Below are 23,058 nucleotides of genomic sequence, written 5' to 3' on the forward strand. Positions count from 1 at the left end.
AGTTTGGGCTGGATTAGAAATAATGACTTGGGCTTGAGATGTGATCTGTTACGTTCAATTAAGTACTTTGTTATGCTCTAATAGAGGTAAATTACTTCCTCACTTATGCTCCGTTGTAGATTGCTGAAATTCTCCTCTTTGCCTTATACCTCACTAATACGTATGGGTTTCTGAAAAATGAGTAAGACAGGTTTTTTCAGAATTCTTCAGCTGCTTTTGCTGAAATTCTTTCAAGCCTGTTTATAATGCAGACCTATGAAACATTAGATGGTTTTTTGTCAGGGGCTGCTTTTGAGCTCTGACCTTGGATGATACAGACCAGAGCTTAATAATCACTTGAGAATATCAGTATGTGAACAATAAACATACCAGATTTCATTTCTTCCAGTGAGGCTGAAAACAGCACCATCATTTGGTGTAAGCTAAAATAGCAGAGTTGTCTTAGTGCCCAGAATGCCATTCATTTAGCAAAGCCTAAGAAGAATGTTAATTTACAGAATACTTTGTGGGTCCTGCCAATTACTAGGACTTCGACACTTGTTAAAAAAATTAACTATTCCTAACTTCTTTGACTAATATTTTATAGTCCTCAGTCTGCAGATAGTGCTACTGTTAGAACTATGTTTCCTTCTGAGTACTGTTTGTCATCTCCAAAGCATTAAGCAAATATTAGCATACACTTTTTTATCTACCTGTAAATGAGAGCAAGCTAGCACATTTCTGGGCAGTGCATATTTGGTATTTTTTCCATTGAACACTATTAGATTTCTGTTTCTGCTGTATTTTCCAGCTACTTGTGTGATGGTTTCAATCAGCTGGATCAAACCCTGCTTTATTTATTATATTAGAAGATATGTATTTTTTAAAATATTAAGTAAAATTCAGTTTATTGATGGCTTTTTTTGGTGTTGGTATTATGGACTGGTTGAACATCCCACACATATTCAGATGTAAACGTTGGTATTTTTATGTGAGTGTGAAACATGATTTAACAGTTGGTTCTTTAATTTACCTGCCCAGAGTTAGGGTACTTTTCTTACACAGTGGATTATTCTACACTAGGTAGAAGTTCCTGTATATCTTGTGGCTAATTTTTTATGTGAGGAGGGTTTAAGATCTTCATTGAAACATGAAATGATGGCCACTCAACTTTGTAATGCTGTTGGGTGTAAGAACTTTGGTTGGCTCTGGACAAATAGGGAGGGTTAATTCCTTTGGGTTTGCCCTGTGACCACTTGAGGATGGGAAGCATGATGAAATACTTTCTCAAAGTATTGAACAGAAACTTACCATAAATAATTGGAGGAAAATAGAATAAATCAAGGCTTTTTTTGGTCTGGTAATTCATAATTGAAACCATGTTGAGGTTAGATTGATTTTAAGAACAACCCAGCTGAAAAAGCCTTAACCACAGTGGCAGGGGATATATCTCTGTTTTGCTTATATGTGTTGGACTGCTCAGCTACTAAGTTCAGCACACTGCTGTCCTTACCTCTGTGTTTTTAAAAGACGGTGAATTGTTGTTCAGACTATATGGTTTCAGTAATAGGTAGTTTACAACAAGCAGGCTAGATGTTGAAAATAAAATAGGTGGGAAAGCTCACTGTCTTGTTCATGGGAGCAGTGAAATTTTATTTTTCTTAAGTGCTGTTGCTGAGTTCTCCCACTAAATGATAGCTGGGAGGTTCTTGATTCTTCTTTTATATGGAACATCTTACACAGCCTTGTTTTCCCAAAGACCATTCTGTGATGTAATTCCTAATGTGTCTACTGTACCCTTCCTCAAGTCTCTTTCAATGGTGAACAACCAGTTAAGAAGTTTTGGGACAGGACTGAGTCTTTGTTACCTCTGATGTTTTACCAGTATCTCTGAGGCTCCATAGAATTTAAATATTAAGATTGTCCATTTCTCAGTCCAGCTGTATGTGTTCATTGATGCTGTGGAGCTCCCACCTCTCTCCCTTCTGTACCCTGCTAAGAAAGGTCTGTTATAACCTTCCCTGCTAAGTTTAACCTGAAGACTCTACCTCAAATCCAGCCTGAAGCCTCCCATGTCATGAGAATTCAGCTCCCTTAGTGCATCATGCTTCATGTATTTATTTTTCCTAAAGTAATATCAGGTTGTTTTTGATGACCAAAAGGGAGGACAGTATTTGATCGAGCTATAGTAAAGGAAGGTGCCTTGTTTCTAAGGCATTATCACACATGCACACTTGTAGAAAGCATGCACAGGACAGCTGCATTAGTCTGAATCCTTTTGTATGTACAGAACCCTTCCTGACTTCTCCCTTCTTTCATCTTCAGGCTATTCCCAAGCTCTCACTGTCACTCACATTCCAGTACTCTGGATTTTCATATGAACTGCAAAGAGCTGTCAGACAACTGAGACTGTGAGACTTAAGTGACATGAAATTACTCTTAGGAAACTAACATTTCAATTTGATCCTTTTTGCCCATAAAAATGATTCACAGCAAGTAACCTATTAATCTTGGATTAATTATCCTGGCTCTTCTAATGATATTAGCTGGGAGGGTGATAGTGAAGGGTTGTCTTATCTATAGCTGAGTGTCAGCACTTTGTCAAAGAAAGGTGATGGATGATCAATCTACTGTTGCTGTTTGCTCTCCTCTCTGAGAGTGAAAGTTCCTGTGAATTTCCATCAAGAATGTTAATAAAGATGGGAATAGAGCAAATGTGCCTTCATCACTTGGTTGCTTGAGCAGTGACTGGGAGAACCCATCCCTGTGTCATTAGCCATTTCATGCTTTGCTGCCATGATGGAGATTTAATTAGGTTGCTGTTGTATTAATTGCCTGTATGGTTTTCTTTTCCCAAGCAGAAATCTGGAAGACTTTAGCAAATTATGGAGGCTTGAATTTGCCTGATTTCCTGCAGAAAGTGGGGTCAATAGGTCTCAGACTGTAGACACACTCTTCAGGCAGGCAGCAGGGGGTTGGCTCTTAATGGCACTTGAGAGATGCTTAATTGCCTTTTTGAAATGTTTTTCTCAAATGAGAGGCATGGTTCTCCCATCCATTAGTGTGTGTCTACAGGCTTTTCCCTCCCTCCACCATCCTTTAGTAAGTGCAGAAGCAAAGCCTCCTTTAAAGTTGCTTTATTTTCCTAAGTTATGACCAGCAGGGGAGAATTTTCATGCCTTTCTGAAAGTAGTAGAAGTTGGGATTTAAGGAATGTACCTAAAATTTAACTTTAAAAGAGGAATTCATGACCATTTTAGATACATGTGCATGTGCTTGCACACAAATGCATGATATATTTCTTTCTATAAGTACCTAAAATAGTCTTAGATTATGGAAAAGGAATAATGCTTTTCAAAATATATGATAGCAAGCAATTTGTTAGGAAGTGCTGTGGACAAAGAGAAAACATTTCTAGAAAAACTTCAAATGGGAGCCATCAATCTAGGTAGCAATTCTCACCCGTAAGTAATAAATAGAACATTGTCTGCAGATGGCTCTACCAGTTATTTCTTCTTGTAGGACAGAAACATAATATTTTCTTGGCACTCTGATTATGATGTTAAACCTCTGTTTCAAGTATTAATGAAAAGAGGTTTCTGAGAGTTGTGTTAAGAAGCTGCTTGACATTACCAAGGTCATTCAGATAATAACAGTCTTGGGGTGGGGGTTGTGTGGAAATAAGTCTGTAGTCAAGCTTTAATGAGGTGGATTTTGCTCTGGTAACATTTAGATTGTGAATTGCTGTAGGAATTATTGGAGCTACAGCAATATCAGAGGGCTGTCCCCATCTGCCACTAGTCATCTTGTACAACTAGCAAAGTATGTACAAAAGCTTTAATTTTAGAAAATGTAATAATCTGAAAGCAGATTTTTCTCTGCACATATCAGTTGCTGAAGTAATGGATGTATATTTTCCAAATTACTGAGTGTGATTTCACAGGTAGCCATGTCCCTTTCAAGAACCAAAGTTCCATATTGTACTGTTGCTGTTTTTACATTATCCTATTACTCTTCTTGGGTAAAAACTCAAACTTTGTGTTTTCCATTAGGATCCTCACGAAGAGTTTAAGATGAATGCTGCTTTTACCAGACCTGATAAATTGTGTGTAGCTGAAGACCAGTCTGTCTTTTCAACTACTTCAGGAAGTCTACTAAAACATATTACTCCTACTGACTGGTCCTTGCCTGGAGCATACTCTTAGACTATCCTGGAAAAAAGAGTGTGCCAATGCTGTGCTTAACTTTTCTGCCTCACATATTTATCCTCTCTTCAGTTTTGATTTGTTCATAGAAGGAAATCATGTTCACATAATTTTTTTTTCTCCTTTACCAAAATGCAATGTCTTTCAGTAAATAGGCTCTTTATCCTCCTCATCCTTGAAGTCAGTGTAGTCAGAGATGTCTAACCATTAAACACGAGGAATGTGATTGTTGAATGTATAAAGTTAACCAAAGACTAAATAGGAAAACAGAAAATTTCAAAGTTTACTTCCTACAAATGTGACCTTGTAACTCTGAGTCTGTACAACTTGCTTTACTCCTGATACAAGCAGGCCTAGGTATGAGTTTAGCTGGGGAATTTCACAGTGTTTCTGTAAACTGCTGGCACTTGCTAACCTCTTACTAGTCTTCATAGTTTTTACAGGCTAGGATTCAAAACTTCCTTGCAAAACAGCATCATTCAGTTTCTGCTTTCCCAACTCCCCTTTTCACCTTGTCCCAAAGGGTTTGGTTTTTCCCTTTGCTTCTCTGTCCGACCCCTGCTTGGAACGTCAGTTGGAATGGAAAATTTGAGACTAAAATGCTGGTGTTTTCATTCTTGTCAAATGGTCCCTTCACTGCTTCCTCTCCCATGTTGTCAGCTCCAAAGGGGGTTGGCACATTCAGTGGGAATGTAGTTGTCTGTCTTGTCTCTTGCCATCTGGGCTGACTTCCCTATGCTGTGTATTGAAGTAAGATCTTTAAAGTCTCAAAAGGGATGCTCTAGTTAAAATTCACAAGGAGCAGATAACTCTGAAATTCATCTTTGAATCTCATACCTTTTAATTTTTTTTTAATGTAATAGGTGGGATTTCTTCACCATTGACCAAACTTTGTGGAAACTCGTACGTTGCTCCTCTTTGTACCTGCTTTTTCCCTTTTTATGCCAAGCTTAAGGGTTTGTTCCTTTGCTTTTGTTGTTGTTAACACTTTTTCACTCTGAAATTGTAGTGCTGATTAAGTTCCTCTTTTTTTTTATTGAGTCCTGACTATAAATATAAATGTCTTGAAATAGTGATTAGTAAATGAGAATTGAACCATGCTAACTGGGCTCAATTCGCCTTGGTTTTCCTTCTCCACAAATCTATCTACCTCTTCCACTTTAGTTTTTGCCTTAATCTCTATCTGGTTGCAAAATTACAGTCAGACATAAATGAAAATTGAAATTTTCATGAAAGAAAGAGATTGGAATAAAGGTTTTGAGAAATTGCCAAAGTCAGAATTGGAGAATTGCCTGATCTGAGCAAATTACAAATCTGATGGTTAGGGTCGGGCTATGTGAATTAGTCCCTGTTGTGATAATTTACCTTAAACAAATTGCTTTACTGTTTTCTTGTCTTCCTTCACAGAAATGGAGCAGTGTGAGCAACCCACTCTTCCTTCCACTGATCCCACCTCAGTCCCAAGGTTTCACAGCCGTGGTTCTGACCTATGACCGAGTGGAGAGCCTTTTCCGAGTTATCACCGAGGTCTCCAAAGTGCCCAGTCTATCCAAACTGTTGGTAGTCTGGAACAACCAGAATAAGAATCCACCAGAAGGTAAAAACCCGTGGGAGGGGTGGTGGAGGAAGGTGAAACTGGGCATAGCATATCTATTGACACCTGTTACAGAATGACCTCTCTTCTACATCATTTATATTCAAGAAGTATTTCATGGTTCTTTCAAAATAATTGGTTGGGATTTTTTGTGACAAAGTGTTTGAAAGTAAAGTAAGAGAAGCCAAAGTAGATAACAAGAGCAAAAGCATACCAGTGGTTGTGCTGCTAACTTCTGAATCAAAAGTTATAAATATATTATTGCAGAAACATTTCTGTCCTTAACATTTTTAGAGGGAGTAGTAAGGAGAAACTTATTTTTGATCTGTCAATACTTGCTTTTATTTCTTTGTAGACAGACTTTTGTCACAGTGTATATCCTGCTGCTACTGGACTGTTTCTAGTGCAAATATGGTTCAAAGCAAAGTAGTTTGAATGCTTGGAGCTGTAAAATAAGTGAATATATTGATTGATTGACGAAATGAAATGAAAATTTGGGTCATTTCAGGTGTCCAGAATGGAGTCTCCATACCACTAGAATATCATGTGAAAATGCTAATGCTTGCCCAGTAAGACAATACATAAGTGCCTATTTTAAACTATTTCTGTTTCTAATACATTCAGTATACTGTGCTGCTCTCTGAAGTATGTGAGTGAGTCTGGTGTCATCTGCATGGTTTTAAAATTGTTTTTAATATGTGGTTATTTTAAAATGAGGACTCATTCACAGGGATTTTCTCAAGTTATTTATATGTGTAGATTTTTGGAATGAGGTTTGGTTTCAAAGGTACATTAGTTACTCCAGTGTGAATTCAATGCTGTAAATCTCTCAATTATTTTGTTTTCAATAGCTGAGGTCTACTTTGCCAGCCTGGCATACTGCTGTACTCTATCCCCTTGTACCAGGTCTCAATCTCAGTCTGCCCAGTCCTCATAGCTTGCTGCCTACATTTTCAAACCAAAGATCCCTATCCCATGTTTTTTTGTCTCCTTCTATGCAATGTCAGTGTACACTCCATGGGCTGCTCTGTGTCCAACCAACTCCCTTCTTTCCCATCTTAGGCTGCCTGCCTCCTGACACCGTGCTGCTCCTAATCTGTTCCCAGGTCCTCCGCTGGAAACACATGTCCTGACATTAGTGAATTCCATTATGAAATCACCATGGAATAAATGGGAGGTCTTGCCCCATGTAAGGGAAACTAGCTAGGCTTGGCCTTTGGTAATCCTCTCCAGTGCTAGACAGACTCTCCAACGCTGCTCATTTTATTTCTGTGCTTACTGTACTTACCTTCCCTAGGGTGGCTTTCTCCAAGGCCTGAACACCAGTACTAAAATCCTGAGCATTGTGCTGGGCAATTAAAGCCTCCTCATTCTGGATTAAATACTGTAGCTATAGTAGCTGAAATGAACCTGGTTCCCATGTGCTGTGCATATGGATCTGTCATTCTCATCTGAAAATGTGGTGATTTTGTGGGACAAGAAATGTTGCCTTCTATGAATACGTGTTCAAAAGAAATGTTGTATTGTGGATTCTTCTGAAGTAAATGAAGTGTGTTGTTAGGACTCTTCACTTTATAATTCTCTTTCCAGAGGCTTCAACTGCTGCTTTGTTCTGCTCTTCAAGGTTAGTTATTCTGCATAGCAGCAAGATGCAACATAGAAATTAATCCCTGACCACTTGTCTCAATTTACCGTCTCCTAAGAGCTGCTTAGAGCCAAGCTATTGCTACCATTCACTTGGCTCATTTGCCATTTTGGCAACTTGCTACAGTTGGAAGCAGAATAACTTTATTGCTTACTTTAAAAAGTGTTCTTTATTACTTCTGGGCTAAATACCTCAAGTTTAGTCATATTTTAAATGTTTTGCAACCCTTTAGAGTAAAAATTGTTGTGTATAAATTGATAGCAACAGGAATTTTTGCAGTAAGCAGTTATTTTCTAAAAGCAAAAAAGCTTAGTGATATATACATTTATGTGATCACTGAGTGTGGGTGGATTCAACCCAAATGAATTGTTTTCACATTTCCTTCAAGTGAGTCTGAGATACAGGAGAGCTGAAGCAAATAGATCATTAAAATGACCTTTTCTTTTCAATCATTGTTTTCATCCTGAAAATCAAAGTGTGTTTAATTTTTTTCTGCCTCTATTACCCCTAAGTCATAAACTAGTTAAAAAAAACCCAACCTGTAGAACTTAAAATTGTGGACTTGAGAGCACAGTTGAAAGCATAAGCAGTTTTGTCCTTGCGTTAGCCTAAGCATTGCATTGAAGCGAATAACTATTTGTTTTTAGTGTCCCTTTTCTCTTTATTGCTGTTACAATCATTGTAATCTCTTGGCCCATGGCTAGAGAGAGGTCAGTTTGATTAAATGAACTTGTTTTATTCCAGATCCATGCAGGGCATTCCACTTGGCTCTTCAGCCAGTCTCTCGTTCAGTCTATCTATTAGTGATCCTAATCCTCGGACTTCAAAGCTTCTGCTGTTTATAGCCTGTTAAAGCCAGGAAGTTTCTGATGGATTAGAACAAGGAATGAGTTTGAAGTTTGTAATGTGCACCACTGTCACTGATAAAGTCTAGTTTATTACCCTACAGTAGTATCTGCACTTTTATGGCTATTCATTTTTAATTGGTTGTAGTAAAGCAGAGGTGCTTAACCTTCTAGAGCATCAAGTGCTTTATTTCTTGGTCCTTTCCACGTAAGGGACATGTTTCAGTACAGAAGCAGATCTTGGCATTTGTCATTGCAGCTTTTCATGTCTTTGTTTTGTTTTGCATGTGTAAGTGGGAGGGCTGGGTGAAGAACATCCAAATTGCCTTCCTTAGTGAGTATGTGTGCTAAATTGCAAATTTGGCTTAGGTTTCCTGGGATGCAGCTGGCAAAGTGCCACACAAGTGACATGTGGCCTTTCCTTTCTTTCCTCTGTCAACACCAGAAAATTATTATAACTGAAAATACCATTATTATGAAAACAATATGATATGCATTTACAATAGTGCCTTTATGTAATGATACGACTTAGGAGGAAAACCGGGTGAAAATGATATACTCTAAAAATTGTACAAAATTTAAGATCATGTAGTCACAGGTGGTCACTGCCATCAGTAGTGCTGAGCATCCCAACTAAGAGGTTGTAGCTGATTTCAGCTGCTGTGCAGTGGTAACAAGTGTGGGGAGTGTACAAGGTGTCTGGAAACAAACTCTTTTCAAACCTAAACCTCTCAGGGCAGATGCAGCTCTGATGCAACAGAATTTTTTTGATATGTTGTCTGGTAAAAAAGGTAAGCAGGTAAGAGGGCAATGGATTAATTAAGCACTTGACTGGAAAGTTTTCAACGAAGTAATGTGTAAAAATATAAAATTGGAGAACTACATGTATGTGGGTGGGTTAGATATCAGTAGTAATTTTAAGATTGTTTTTTCCTTACCCTTAAGAGTTTGCAAGGATGATTTTTTTTAACCTAATGTCTGAGAGCTGTCTGTGGAAGTCAGAACTGATGGTTCTGTGTTTTCTTTAGAATCAGTGAAAAGAAACAAGATGAACTATGAGAAACACAGATGTCTTGTGCAAACAACAAAGTTTGAAGTTTACACTACGTTTTTGATGGTAAAAATATTGAATCTTATATGTGAAATAGCAGAAAGAAAATATCACATACAGTGATGATTCTACTCTGGAACCTTAAAACATTATAGAATCAGCTTGTTATCTTAAGTACTCAATGAATTTAGGGGCGTGATCTCTGCTCAGTGTCTTTGGCTGAGTTTTGCTTATTTTCTGTGCTGTGAATTGTATGCAAGAAGCCCATCAATGCAGCAGTAATGTCAGTAGGCCCATAACTGTGTGTATAATACTAATAAAAATAGTAAAAGCCTTGAAATACTAGAGGAAAAAATCTATTTTTTCCCCTCATAATGGATCAATTAAAATAAACATTGTGGTCTAAGTGCCTGCCGCTGGGAATATTTTGTAGAAATTATGATTTTCTCCATCAGCCAAATATTTTTTTCCTTTCATTTGTGTTTTTTCTAAATTGCTAGTTCTGAAATTCAAGAAAATAGTCTGTAATGGAAATTCCCACCAATATTTGTTTCAGACAAGTGAAGAAACCACTTTGTCTACCACATAAATAATGTTATAATGTAAAAATCTGTTACCTTTAGTAAAGATGCAACAAGCTAGAAATCATGTGTGATACACTGATTCCTTTGGTTGTATTATAAAAATGAAAAATGTATTTTAAAGAGTGTGTATTTTGTGTTTAGTTGTGGATCCTGGAGCTAAGTTGCTATAAACTTCTTATGGTATTACTGAAATAATAATCTTTGTATTTCTATTTGATGCTGTTAATGGACAACATTGATATAAACTGTTGGGGCTAAAGAAAGTGAATATCCTTTGGATTGCTGTACCTTAAGGAAGTATTATCTAAAAACAAATTAATAAAAACAACTGCAGTGACAGGTTTGGGATGTTTTTGAATACTGTGCCTTTGGAACTCAGCACTGGTTTTTTAACCCAGGAATGGATTTTTTAACTTCTAAGTTTGTAATTAATTTGGCTTCTTGATGATGGACTTAATGCCATTTTCCTTGATTAGCTAGAGAATTAATTCATGGTGATTTTAGTCTTCCATAAGGCATATTACAAGCATTTTACAATACTGCTTCCTAGGGAAATCTGGAAAGTTAGCCTATCAAACCCAGCTTAACACACTGGGCTCTTGTGTCCTAGAACCAAATGTTCTGTTTTGTTATACACGAGAGTAATTCTATGGATTTCTGTAGAACAATATAAACACTTTAATGTGAGTAGAATGCACCTGTTTTGAGCTCTAAACAGACTTTTTCACTCAGCCATAATGGAAGGAATTCTGATAATAAGTAGATCTGCCATGCCTGATGTTGCTTCTGACAATTTTTTTAAACTTCATGCTCCGGCAAAATTCTGCCATTCTGTATCAGAGACTGAAAAAGTGTTAATTAGGTTTCATCAGCAACGTTCAATTAGCTACATTCATGCAAACTACTATGGACCAGCTAGAATAAGCATCAGATGAGAGCTTGTACAAAAGTTCAGGTATGAGGATTGGTTATGCTGTATGGGATTCTGTGCAACTGCAGGTAGAAACACAGCATGTTTAGAGATGTTTTCTGCCAGTTTTTTATCAGTCTTTGTTTACCTTTACCAAAACTTCTGGAAGGGTTTTTCCAAATGGACTCTGTAGAAGTTTTGAGAAGTGAGAGCATTATATGAATTAATGTTCTGGACCCAGATTATCACTAGTCATGAGATATTCTTAGCTGTTATTGAGGCAGTAAAGCAGAAAAAAAAATGTTTGTACAAATGTCTTTGTATGAATCATCAAAATGCCATGATTTTAGCCAGTAAGTGGATTTTTAAAAATTTGTTATATTGGTTTTCATACTGACAGACATTCAGTTCTTGCCATCAGGAGTGTATGCTGTGTTTCCAGTTCCTCATTATCCGTACCTGCTGCTTCCAATTGCAAATGCAACAAACCATCTGCATTCAAGTATTACTTGCTATTTTTTGAACTTGATACTACTTAGAAGTGGTGTCCCAAGAATAGTGGTTAGCTCTGTACAGCTGCTGTACTGATTCTCATTTTTCCTATGCTGAGTGTTGAAACTGTGAATGGATGAGAAGTATGCAGAGCAAGTAATTCCCTTTGTAAATACACTTCTGTCTGCTGACAAGATCAGCAATAATGTTTGGACTGCAAAAGGACTTGCTGAGATGTTATTAGCTTCCCAGTTTCTCAGAAGCAGGGATACAGAGAATGGTGCTATTTAACAACATGATGGTGTGCTCTGGCTGGGAGAGGGTTAATTTTTGCAGCCTGTACCACCTCACTATTCTGTACTACCTCACTCAGTTCAAGGGAAAGGGAGTCTCTTCCAAGGAGAAGGGCTTCCTTCTGGTGGAAAAAACTTGCTGGGAGGAGCTGTCTGGTATTGTCTGTTGTTGGGTTTTCTTCCATGAGAATAGTTTCTTTTCCTGTACCCTGTTGTTAGTACGTTGCCACTACTGTTCATTTTATCTTATTGCTGTTTGCAGTAAGTTGTTTTTACCTCAACTTGTGATCTTTGCCTTTTGTGCCTCCAATTCTCCTCCTCTCCATCCTCCTGCAGCAGGTAGGGGGAAGGGAAAGAGTGAGAGAAGTGTGTGGTTTGGAGAGTCTTGGTGGGGCACTGAACTGGGGAGCACCATTCCCAATCCATGGCACAGTGCCATTTCTCTTTGAAAAGAAATAATACATTCCATGGAAATATTGCGCTCTATTATTTTTAATGATCCTCCTTTTATGTATGATGTAACAGTTCATTCAGTACTGGAAACAGGGCTGGATTTCAGACTAAGAAATAATTTTTTATATATGAACAGTGTGCAAGCTTAGTTACATTTTCATTACAAACATCTGATCACAAGCCTAGGGAGGTGTGGAAAGTGAGAGGTTTTTTGTGTGAGAGGGTATTCCTTTAGGTTATAATGAAATTGCCTCTTTCTCATGAGTGTCCTCCCTTCTCTTATCTGCATGTCTCATGTGATTCACTGGCAGCTGTAGCTGAGAAACACAGAAGATGGGATTTTTTGCTGCTCTTTTATATGGGAGTGTTTTAACTGTGAATGTAACTATGGCACCTTTTTATCCTACAGTTGAAATCATCTTGAAATCATGCTTGAAAATTTTGCTGAGATTTGGACTTGCAGGACTTAATGGTGGAATTGTGGGCTGGCCAGAATCACCACCATGTATGGGTTGTTAGGGTCTGTAAGCCCATTAGAAGAGGGAGCTGCATTGGACAAAGTTGGGAAACTGGTGATTTTGTGTTGAGAGGACCACACACTGTTTCTATGGGCTTCTCTAGCAATCAGTGCATCAGTAGTCCTAAATAGCAGATAATTCCAATCGTGACCTGAGTCATTACCAGAGAGCAAGTGTAAGTGTTATTCACTCTTTACTCCTGATTGTTTCAGTATGACACACAATAGGAGATGCCTGTCATTCTCTTCAGAATCCTTACATACATAGACTTGTATTTACTCCAGAGAGCTCTAATTCCATAATTTGCTTCTATTTTCAGCTGCATCACAGAGTCCTCACTGATTTTTAAAAAGTAAGAGTAGTCCCCAGTCCAAACATGCATTTTTATTTTTGGACAAAGGATCTTGTGCCATGATGTAAGATTCTTAAGCTTTTTTTGTGTTTGTCATACTCTATTAAAGGTCTGTCTTACTGTAAGAATAAAGCCTGTGCTTTTACGGTTATAACAAAATCTTATAAACTGAGAATTTCCTCCGTATATGTTTTGCTAGTGCTGAAGTTTCTCAGAACTTTCCAAGCAGTTTCTGTAAATTCAAAGTCTGATATTACAGAAGTGGCAAACCTTTTTCTAATTGCTCTTTAAATACAAATACTTTTCTTTTGTGGTCCTTTAAAATAAATATTGGCAATTTTAACCTTCCTGATGGATTCTAAAACTTTGACTTCTGAAGTGACTGTTGTCTTTTTTATAAACGTATTTCTTTTGGAGTTCCTGTGGCAGAGCTAATTTGTAGTACTTGGATCTCTCACTGGAGCCTGGTGTCCTTTATGATAGCAAATTTTGCCAGGGTTGCCAGTTGTTACCTAGGTGCCATTGTGTCCTAACATCTCCCATGTGCTTCCACCTCTGTAGGGGCAACAGGCTCCAGTATCAAGTCAGCCTCTAGGCAGCAAGTAGCCTTGTGCATTTCGCATGCTGCAGAGTAACTGTTACCCTGATGTCTTATTCAGAGTTTCTCCAAAATGCTTGTATTTTCTTTACATTAATCTAAGGCTAAATTCAGAAACTTTATATTATGTTTCTCAAAGCACAAATATTTGACAGTAACATACCCGTTGTTGAGAACTGGTCATTTTGAGAGACTTTCCAAGACCTTAGTAAATCATGTGGATTTAAGAGGATTTGCTGACATCTGAGATGCGTGCTGATTATAATTAGATTAAATCTTCATTTTTCATACACTTTTCTTTTTTATTTTCCTTCTCTAACCATTTTTTATGCAAGTGACATGTCTGTTAGTAAGCTATCAAATAGTTGATTTTTCAGAAGAGCTGGAAGTTTAATACTTACATACATGCTTGTTTTTCCAAATTATTATTTTTTGATCCTAGTGATTTTTCAGTTTCAATTTCTGGTTCAATCTATTCCTGCACTTTGTTGCAATTTGGATGTCATATTTTTTCAAAATGTAGCAGACGCAAAAAGAAGAAAAGGGTGAATAAAAGAATGCTTAACATGTATGAAATGTAAACTTTGATGCTACACATAAATACAAATTTACAAGTTCATGCCTACATATGACAATTCTGATTGCAGCTGAAACACTTGTAACAGTATTTTTGGGATCGTTCAGGCTGCATAAAGTTATTTTATACTAATTCTGGGGTTACATTTGGATAATTATAGGCAATTATCCAAAGGTCTTTAAGAAGCTTGCAAACATTACATAATTTGTAGTTCTTATGAGGCAATGACATCTGTCTTTGTGAGGTACCTGTAAGTGTCTGTTACCATTTATAAAATGGCACTTGCACAGTGTATGCTAAACCACTAAGAAAGCAGTGAGTGAAATCAAGAGTACTAATTTGCAATAAACACTTCCAGTCATTCAATGTTACTGCCTCCTAAGGTTACAATGACTAGGAAGCTGAAAATTTCAGAATGTCAGTGGTCTCCTACTGGAATCATCATTTCAGATTGCGATTCCTGCAGGGCTTTTAAAGACCTTATGGTGGGTGCTGAGAATAAAATGAGTTTGTAATGCTGTAACTGGAATCAATGCTCCATTTCTGTAGTGGCCCCAAGGAGCTTGCTGTATGTCCCCAGCTGGTGGCTGACTGTGGCTCCCCTGGAGTCCATCAGTGATGGGATTGAATCCTTCCAGCTGACTGCTGGTCAATATCACAAACCACTCAAATGTGCTAGGGCTAATGCCTTGTGCCTTCTAGTAGAAGGACAAGGGTTGAGTGAAACAGGACAAGAATGTGCATACGTGTCAAATAAAGGCCATGGTCTACAAGACCACACAGATAAAAGTAGATTTTACAGACATGGTTTCAAACTTACAGGAAAAACCTTGGGGTAGGAAACTGAATACTGAATACAGATTTGGCCAGTAAATATCACTCAGTGTTTCTTTTTTTTTTTTTCTTTTTTTTTTTTTTGGCCACCCATGCCTGCCAATCCTTTCTAAAATACAGCTCCAAGAAAAACTGACTTTTGAAGACTTTCTGTGGTTTGGAAATACTGCTTTATTTTCCTGAGTGAAGTAGTGTTCAGACTCTGGTGTCTTTTAGCAGTGTGCAGATTTGTGAGTTTTTTGAGTATTGTGTGAGCTGTTAAGTCTGAGAGGCCCAGTGGTGATGGGGATGGGCACTTCTTCCTGAGAGCAAATTTTACTTGTACATGTGGGAATGAAGCAGCTTCTCCTCTTCTCTGGTATTCTTCCTACTGCAACAGACTGACAGTTGAAAGAGTGCAGAACTGTCTTGGAGGCAAACCTGATTCAAGGTTATAATGGAAGTGAAAGTGTGTGCGCATAATTGTATCCTATTATTTTTGGTGTTTGTCAGCCAGCATTCTTCAGATCCTTCTGCTGAGAACAATTCCAGAATATGACCATATGTTGTTGTTTAAAAACTTAAACCATTTCCTTAGGTTAGGACTTCTCTTTTATTTTTGTCCTTGCAGTGGCTTTTTTCATTGACACCTGTTTTAACTTCCACTTTTTATTCTCAGAACACAAAAACAAGGATCTTATTTCCTTATGCTCTTTTCTGAATTTCTGTATTTGCTCCCCATGTCCTAGTAGTTTGATTCAAACTTCCTATTTTTTTCCTGGTGACAGTCAACAATCTTACTGTTCATGGAGTTTGAGGCAGAGGGTGCAGTAAGACCATCTGGGTTGACCTGTGTGTCATAAGTCGCCACACTGCCTTTCTTTTCAGTCCAGTGACTTCAAACTTGACTGTATCTTCTATAATAATACCCAGCCTTGTTGAAAGACAAGATGTACAGAACCGATTGCTATCCTTTTAAACTTTTGCCAGAGGTTAACCACTGTTGCTATTAAAAATGTCTGCCTTATTTGCCTTATTTATACTTTGAATTTGTCTAGCTTTAGATTCCAGTCATTGTTTTTGTTATGTCTTTCTCCAATTTGTTGGAGATACATGTCATTTTTCTTCTTGTATAGGTGCTTGTTAAACATGTTAAGAAAATCTACTTTTTGTTCATTCTTTTAGTAAACAGATTGATTTCCACGTTCTACTAAAAGGCATTTTCTCCTGACCTCACATAACTCATGTGATTCTTTCTGTACCATTTTCAGTGTTTTAACATGGTTTGAAATATAAAAGTGCCAGAATGAAACAGTATTTTAGCATCTGTCTGTCTGTGTCTGCATATAGGTAAAATTGTCCTGCCCTTTGCCCTGGCTTCTTACTACATACCCATCTATACATACAAAAATTATATAAATCCATTCTGCTGCAGCAGCATGGTGAGAACTAGTGTCTGCTCTATCCCGTTAATCCTTTTCAGAAGCTGGTTTTAGGGAAAAAGTTGCCTTGGTCCTAGTGTTTAATTGTGTCTCAAAAGTGTCGGTGTGTTTTTTGTTCAAATGCACCTAGTTTACTAAGCAGTCCTGTCATATAGAGTTCAGTAAGCTCTGTGTGACTTTATTGTGCTCACTGTTTTTCATGTCTCCAGGCTTTGTGTCACTTGCAAACTGCACTGAAAATTTATGTATATTTCAGACATGAAAATGCCAGTGCCTTCAGGCCCAGTATCAGTTCCTCTAGACTCCACTTACCACAGAATCAGAGAATGGCTAAGCTTGGAAAGGACTTCTGGAGATCAGCTATCCAATCCCCCTCTCAAGCAGGAACGTGCCCTCTTCAAGGGCAGAGATTTCATTACATCATTGGGCAACCTATGTTAGTGCTCAGTCACACTCACTCTGGAAGGGTCTCCCCTGATGTTTGGAGGGAGCCTCCAGTGTTTCAGTTTGTGCCATTGCCTCTGGTCCTTTTACTGGCCACCAGTGAAGGGAGTCTGGTTCTCTCTTCTTTGCATCTTCCCTTCAGGTATTTGTTTATAGTGGTGAGACCTTCCTTGAGCCTTCTCTAGACTAAATAGCCACAGCAGTCTCAGGTTTTTTTTTTGTAGGGAAGATGCTCCAGTGCCATCATTACCTTTGTGGTCCTTTCCTGAACTCTCTCCAGTTTGCCCATGTCTCTCTTGCTTTTAATTAAAATACATTTTCACCAACAGTTGCTTTTTGGATGCATCATACTGTAGTAATGACTACTGTTAACCTTTGTGCTAGAAATTGTGCATGGTTATATGCATTTAGAATAAATGTTTAATATTCAGACCTTCCGTTTCCTTTAGCTTGGTGCTCTATATTTACACCTATAGTTATTCTTTTATAGGAATGGAAGAGGGTTTTGAAAATTTTTGAATATATGCAGAAGCTGTTAACATGACACTTAAGGTGCTACATGTTAAACACATAGGAAAAAATAGAAATTATACCATAGTATTAATTGGTAGGGTGAATTTGATCCAGTTTTGTATCTGCGGGGGACTCTGTTGCTATTTAAATCCTCATCTGACTTGTGAATTTAATGGTTGTGTACTCCAGTGCTCTGTTCTACTTGGACGAATGCTGTAGGGCACAAGTTAGAATCCATTTGTATATATCTAGTTTTAAATTATCACTGTAACTTAGGACTTTGAAGATGAAAGAAATTGCTGAGACACAGAATCTACTCCTTAGCAATAGTCAATAGTGCTAAACATTTAATTGATATAATAATTTCTTTTTTTGCTTAGCCCTTGGTAGAACTAACATTCTTAATCAAATTATTTATGATCCTAGACTTGCAGTCAGTGATTGTATACTGCAGCTTCAAATTATTTTAGTTGCTGTTGAGTAAAGTATCTTTTCACACTGTGTGCCCTGAACCAATACGTATCATCCCTGCACTTGCTCTGTGCGTGTTGCAAGTTGCTGTTTGGGGCAGGCTATCCTCTGTGTAGCTGCCCATGAAGCTCTTTGTTGAGAGATACAGAGGGAAATGCAGCTGAACTTCTGTCTCTTGCCTTCGTTGCTCTCATGTTTGCCAAACCGAAACTGCTGTAAATTCACCATTAAGAAGCATTTGTTTAGGAGCAAAGAAGAAAAGAGTAAAAAGCAGCTAAGATGGATATGCATATTCAGAAGTAAAGTATAACATTGAATTCTATTTCTTTCAATTTTTCTCTCTAGATTCCCTCTGGCCAAAGATTCGTGTTCCCCTGAAAGTTGTTAGGACTGCAGAAAACAAACTTAGCAACCGCTTCTTCCCTTATGATGAGATTGAAACGGAAGCAGTGCTGGCTATTGATGATGATATCATTATGCTAACCTCAGATGAACTCCAGTTTGGCTATGAGGTAAGAGAATTGGTTTTTCCCTGTCTCCTAGGCCATCCACTTCAACATTGCATATAAAGTGGAGGAAGCACTGTGCAGTCTGTTGATTCAGATTGTTGCATCTCTCTTTACTACAAGAGTTCAATGCTGACTGAAGCAGTTTTCCAGATATTCATTTCTTTATTGAAAAACCTGCCAGCTAAGAGGTTTTCAGTAACTGGCACAGGAGTGCCAAAAGACTCCAGAAAATGTAATGGAATAAGTGTAGGGGAAGCAGTCTGAAGACTGAGCTGCATTCTTCTTAACTTCAGATAAATCAGAAATGCTAGCCAAGGGAACATGTCTTGATGGGCAAGACAAGTTTCAGAGATTAAGTGTTGGGAACAGAGGAGGGGGACCATGTCCTGGGGACATGCCGAAGTAAGGTGAAGTGCAGTGAAAGGAAGAACTGAAGAATTTCAAGGAGGTGACACATGGATCATGTGCTTGAAATGGCAAAGCTTCAGCAGCTGCTCTTGTGATGAGGGTATGGACAAAAAGAGAGCTTGTCCAAATCACTTACCCATGGCAGTACAAAGAAGTGACAGTCTACCTAGCTACTTGAATTGTTTGTTAAAAGTACACTTGAAGCAACACTGTTGTCTTCCTTCTAAAACTATGTTTTGAATTAGGTAATTTTTTGTCTTCCATTTGTATTTGAGTGTATAACTGTCCATAATCTGAGTCCACAGTCCATAATCATTACTGTTATATGTGCATATTTAAGATAAAGACGCTCTATTTGTAAACAAATCAGAAACATTAGAAAATGTAATACCATACTTTAAGAAAGCTTTGAATTATTTAGTCACACCTGTACATGCATTATCAACAGCAAAACAACACTGGGCTTCCTAAGTGAGAGCTAGAACATGATACTGTTACCTAGGTTGAATGAAATTATGAAAACTGCTTCTCTGAGGTGGAGAAAGCTAGTGAAATGTGATAGTTGTCCAATTTTTAGCAATCTTAAGTGCAGTTAATACAAGATGATATTTTAAAAAAATACGTTGAATGTATTTCTTTAGCGTATGTACATGTGGGGTGAAATATTGCTCTTTCTCCCTCTTGATTAAAAGAGACTGTTAGCAAGTAAAAAGCTTTTGGACTCCAGAAATATCTTGTGATGATGTAGGTATGCTGAAGTAATAACAAAGATGTTAAGTAGTGGAGACAGAGGTTTCATCTATCATGTGTGTTTCCAGAAAGGAAATACTTTCCTTGCCAGGTTAAGAGTAGTGAGTTAATACATGAAGTGTGAAAGATGGAAGGAAGAGAAGACATCTGAAGGAAGGGGATTTTGGCTACACAGACCTTCTCTATACTTTGTTGTCTGCGCTGAATGTTTTAAGCACTGTACTGCAACAGCAGAGCTTACTTTTGCCTATGTTGGTGCTTATAACTACTAGTTTTGAGAGTGATCTGATGGGATGAAAGATAGCAGATCCATAATGTGCATGTTGCATAAACCCTTGCTCCATTTGCAATTTAACTTCCCTTTTCATAAAGCTGTCTAAAAGTGCCTAAGAGTAAGGAGTGACTTATCAAAGTCACCTAAATGACTGTGTAAGTAGCTCTGCTATTGGCAGAGCAGGTCTGAAGGGCTTTGAAGCAAAGATTCAAACTGCAGCTGAGTTCCAGCTGTGTCAGCCAGAAGTCATGTGAAGCAGAACCCTGCTTTTTTGTGTGTCTGAACTGTTGATTTTAACACCCTCAGTGGATAATATTTGTAACATCACATGTATTGAGTCTGGTCACACCAGAAAGGAATTTTCCTCATGAAAAACAAAAATAAGGCAAAGAAAACTTGATGTGAATTCCCCTGTGGTCAGTGCAACTAGGAGATAATCAAGACCTGCAACTGTTTGTCTCCTAGGATTAAGTCCAACAGGTCTAGCAGATTGATTGTGCTGGCTCATTTATTGGCTTTATGGCCATGTGCCTTGGTTGCAGGGACTATTTGAGTAACAGTCCTTATATTCTGTGTGTGAATGTAACTGTTTGGACATGAGATTGTTTAGTTTGGCAGACTGGAAACTATTTCTTTTGCAGTTTTTTGCATTTTATTATAAATCCTTTTCTTTTTAATTCTGGGAAGTCAGCTTACTGCACAGTAACATTGATGGAAAATTGAAGTGCTGTATTGAGAAGATAGCTGAGATAAACCTATGAGTAATTTGAATCCTTGTATTTTGAGTTTGGCTTCACCACCCCCACTCTCTCAGTAAATTAAATGAATAGAAATGTCTTTGAATACAGAAACAGAGCAAATTATTCTAGAAATACACAGTTTTCCTCGTATGGGGAGTGGGTGATGTAGCTCCTACTCTCTGGCACAGAAGTCAGGGGCTGAAGATTGATCTTTCCTGTCCTTGAGTGTCTGTGACTTGCTTGACAGGCTTGAGCTGGCTCCCAGATGTTTAAATTGTCCTCAGCCTGTGATAATTTATTTATCTGTTTATGTGTGTGACCAGAAAAGTATCTCTCAAACTCTTGACTCATTCGCAGGGGAATCCAGAGGGAACAGTAGCAGCATATAAGGTTACTAGAAAGTTTTCTTTTAAAAGTAGTCTGCTTCTGCTTTGGTCATATGAAGGGCTGGAAACGTGACATTCAGTAATTTTCTTTTCTCTCCGGACATCCTTGAGACTTTGCATTTAAACATGTGGCAAAACCCTCTCTGTCACACACTTCTCTGAATGCATAGAGCAAGCCTAAAAAAAAAGAAACCCAGAAAACTTTGATCTCTGTACACTTTCAGCAATAAAAAGATATAGTAACACTCAAAGTGTCAGACATTTTTTACTTGTTAAAAGTGAACTATTACGGTACAGTGATTTATGACCTTGCATAAATCTATTGGAGCAAGCAGAAAAATAGTCCCTGTGTGCTGCTGTATTAAGGTAGCAGAAGAATACTCATGACATTCTGACTTTGAAAAAAGTAGTTCTGTTAAGTTACATGACTTTGGATGCTGCAAAAAAAACTTATGTCTAGATAATTTTTTTCCCACTTACTGAACTTTGTTGTTCACAGAGAGAGCATCAAAGAGACCCAAGAAGTGGAACAAGTATTTAGATTATCATAATCTTAAAAAGTTAAAGCAGAACCAACTCTGAAGAGTTTGGTATTTAAATACATGACTGAAATCAAGCATTGTAGCATTCCCACCTCTGTGTCTCAGCTCACCTCGAGGCAGATGTCATAGTATTAAGTAATTTCTTATCCCATGCTTATGTAGCACTTTGTCCTTACAGAGACAAAATATTTCTATTAGAACAATAATAGAAATAGTCTAAATGGGTATTATTGTTCTGGGCCTATATTTTTCACTCAAAATGTACAGTTTGGTGCATTGCTAAATCTGCATTTATTCTGTTGAAAACTTTTGGCCTTCTGTTGTTAGATGATCTTATTCTGTCTCAGAATTGTTTTTCAGTGCTTCATGTCCCTGTCACTCTTTAAAAAAATCTATTCTCTATTGCATTGCATATTTTGCTAGGCTGAAATTTTCATGAAGTTGGAATGACTTCTTCAGAGGAATTCTTCCCTGCTCATTTTGACGTTAAAAGTTTAGTTTTCAGCATTCCTTTGTAGAACAAGTACTCTAACTCTGCTTAACAAAAGAATTCTTCACTGCTGGCCACATTTAAAGCTCTTCTTCAAACTAATGATATTTTACAAAATGTATGTGTGCAAAGCATCTTGCGTCCTTTAATGGACTCTGTGTTTACATTTTGCTTAATTTTTTTAGTAATAGTGCAAGCCATTCCTTTGAGGACTGGGAAAGAATTAAGAGTGGATGGGGCTCTGGAAGACAGAAGGAGTATGATGGGTTGAGTTCGTTTTCATTTGTAGAGAATAATCAGTGTTTCATTCTTAAAATGTCATGGTAGCTTTGGAAATGCTGACTATTTTTCTGTTCATTAAGTTGTTGGAATTGCATGTGACTTAATATAGTCTACTGAATTTAATGCATAAATGTTTGAGAATATTTTGTAGAAGGATATGCTTCCCTGTCCTTCCGGCTACATGGAGAGTTTGCTATTCTGATGGCACAGCAAATTGCACAGAATAGCTGAGGCTGTGAGGCAGAAAGAGCCCTGGAGAGATGAGGCTGGAGGGTGTTTTAGCTATACTGTTTATGTCACTTGAGAACTTGATTTGGAAACAAAATTACTATAATTTCCTTTTGGTTTTCCTTTACAAGACTTTTAGTAAAACTACTAAGTCAGAACTTCTTTTTGACATTTCATCTGGGAGATGCTTCATCCAAAAATATTTATCTTTAGGGTTGACTACCAGAGTCTTTGGAATGACTTGTCAGCAAACAAGCATACCTCCTCTTCACTTGGCAATAGGATTTTCCTTGGATGTGTCCCTTACCAGTATTAAAGCAGACCATCCTTCTTAGTCTGAGAAAGCTAATAAGATCACTGGCTAAAATGAAATGTACTCCTAACAGACTAATAAATTATAGGCAACCATCAAACAAGAAAATGGACAGTAATACCAAATAGAGAGTACTATTAGAATCATTACCACTATTTTTATTCTGAAAGCTTCCTTATATGCAGTAGCTGTATATATTAATTTTGGCACAAAGCATATGTATGGATTTGGGTAATGAGCTGGATGGAGCCACTGGGAGTCTTTCCAGAATTACCATTGAATGAGCTAGTGGTGAACGTTGTGAAAAAGCCAAGCTTTTCCACTGACTTCAAAAGCATTACTTTTAAAGGGAATCTT

At 37.7% G+C, this 23,058-nt stretch overlaps 1 protein-coding gene across 2 annotated transcripts in view; it reads left to right on the forward strand.

Moving 5' to 3' along the window:
- Positions 1-23,058, forward strand: part of EXT2 (exostosin glycosyltransferase 2) — a 74,401-nt gene that overhangs the window by 37,879 nt on the left and 13,464 nt on the right. For both annotated transcript variants that reach the window (XM_054275813.1, XM_054275812.1), the window contains 2 exons: positions 5,592-5,781; positions 18,125-18,291. In XM_054275813.1, coding sequence (XP_054131788.1) covers positions 5,592-5,781; positions 18,125-18,291 — 357 coding nt within the window. The remainder of the gene's footprint in view (positions 1-5,591; positions 5,782-18,124; positions 18,292-23,058) is intronic.

Source organism: Melozone crissalis, unplaced genomic scaffold (genome assembly GCF_028551555.1).
Source record: "Melozone crissalis strain CALT ecotype California unplaced genomic scaffold, PUWL_Pcris_2 ptg000018l_1, whole genome shotgun sequence".
Lineage (NCBI taxonomy): Eukaryota > Metazoa > Chordata > Aves > Passeriformes > Passerellidae > Melozone > Melozone crissalis.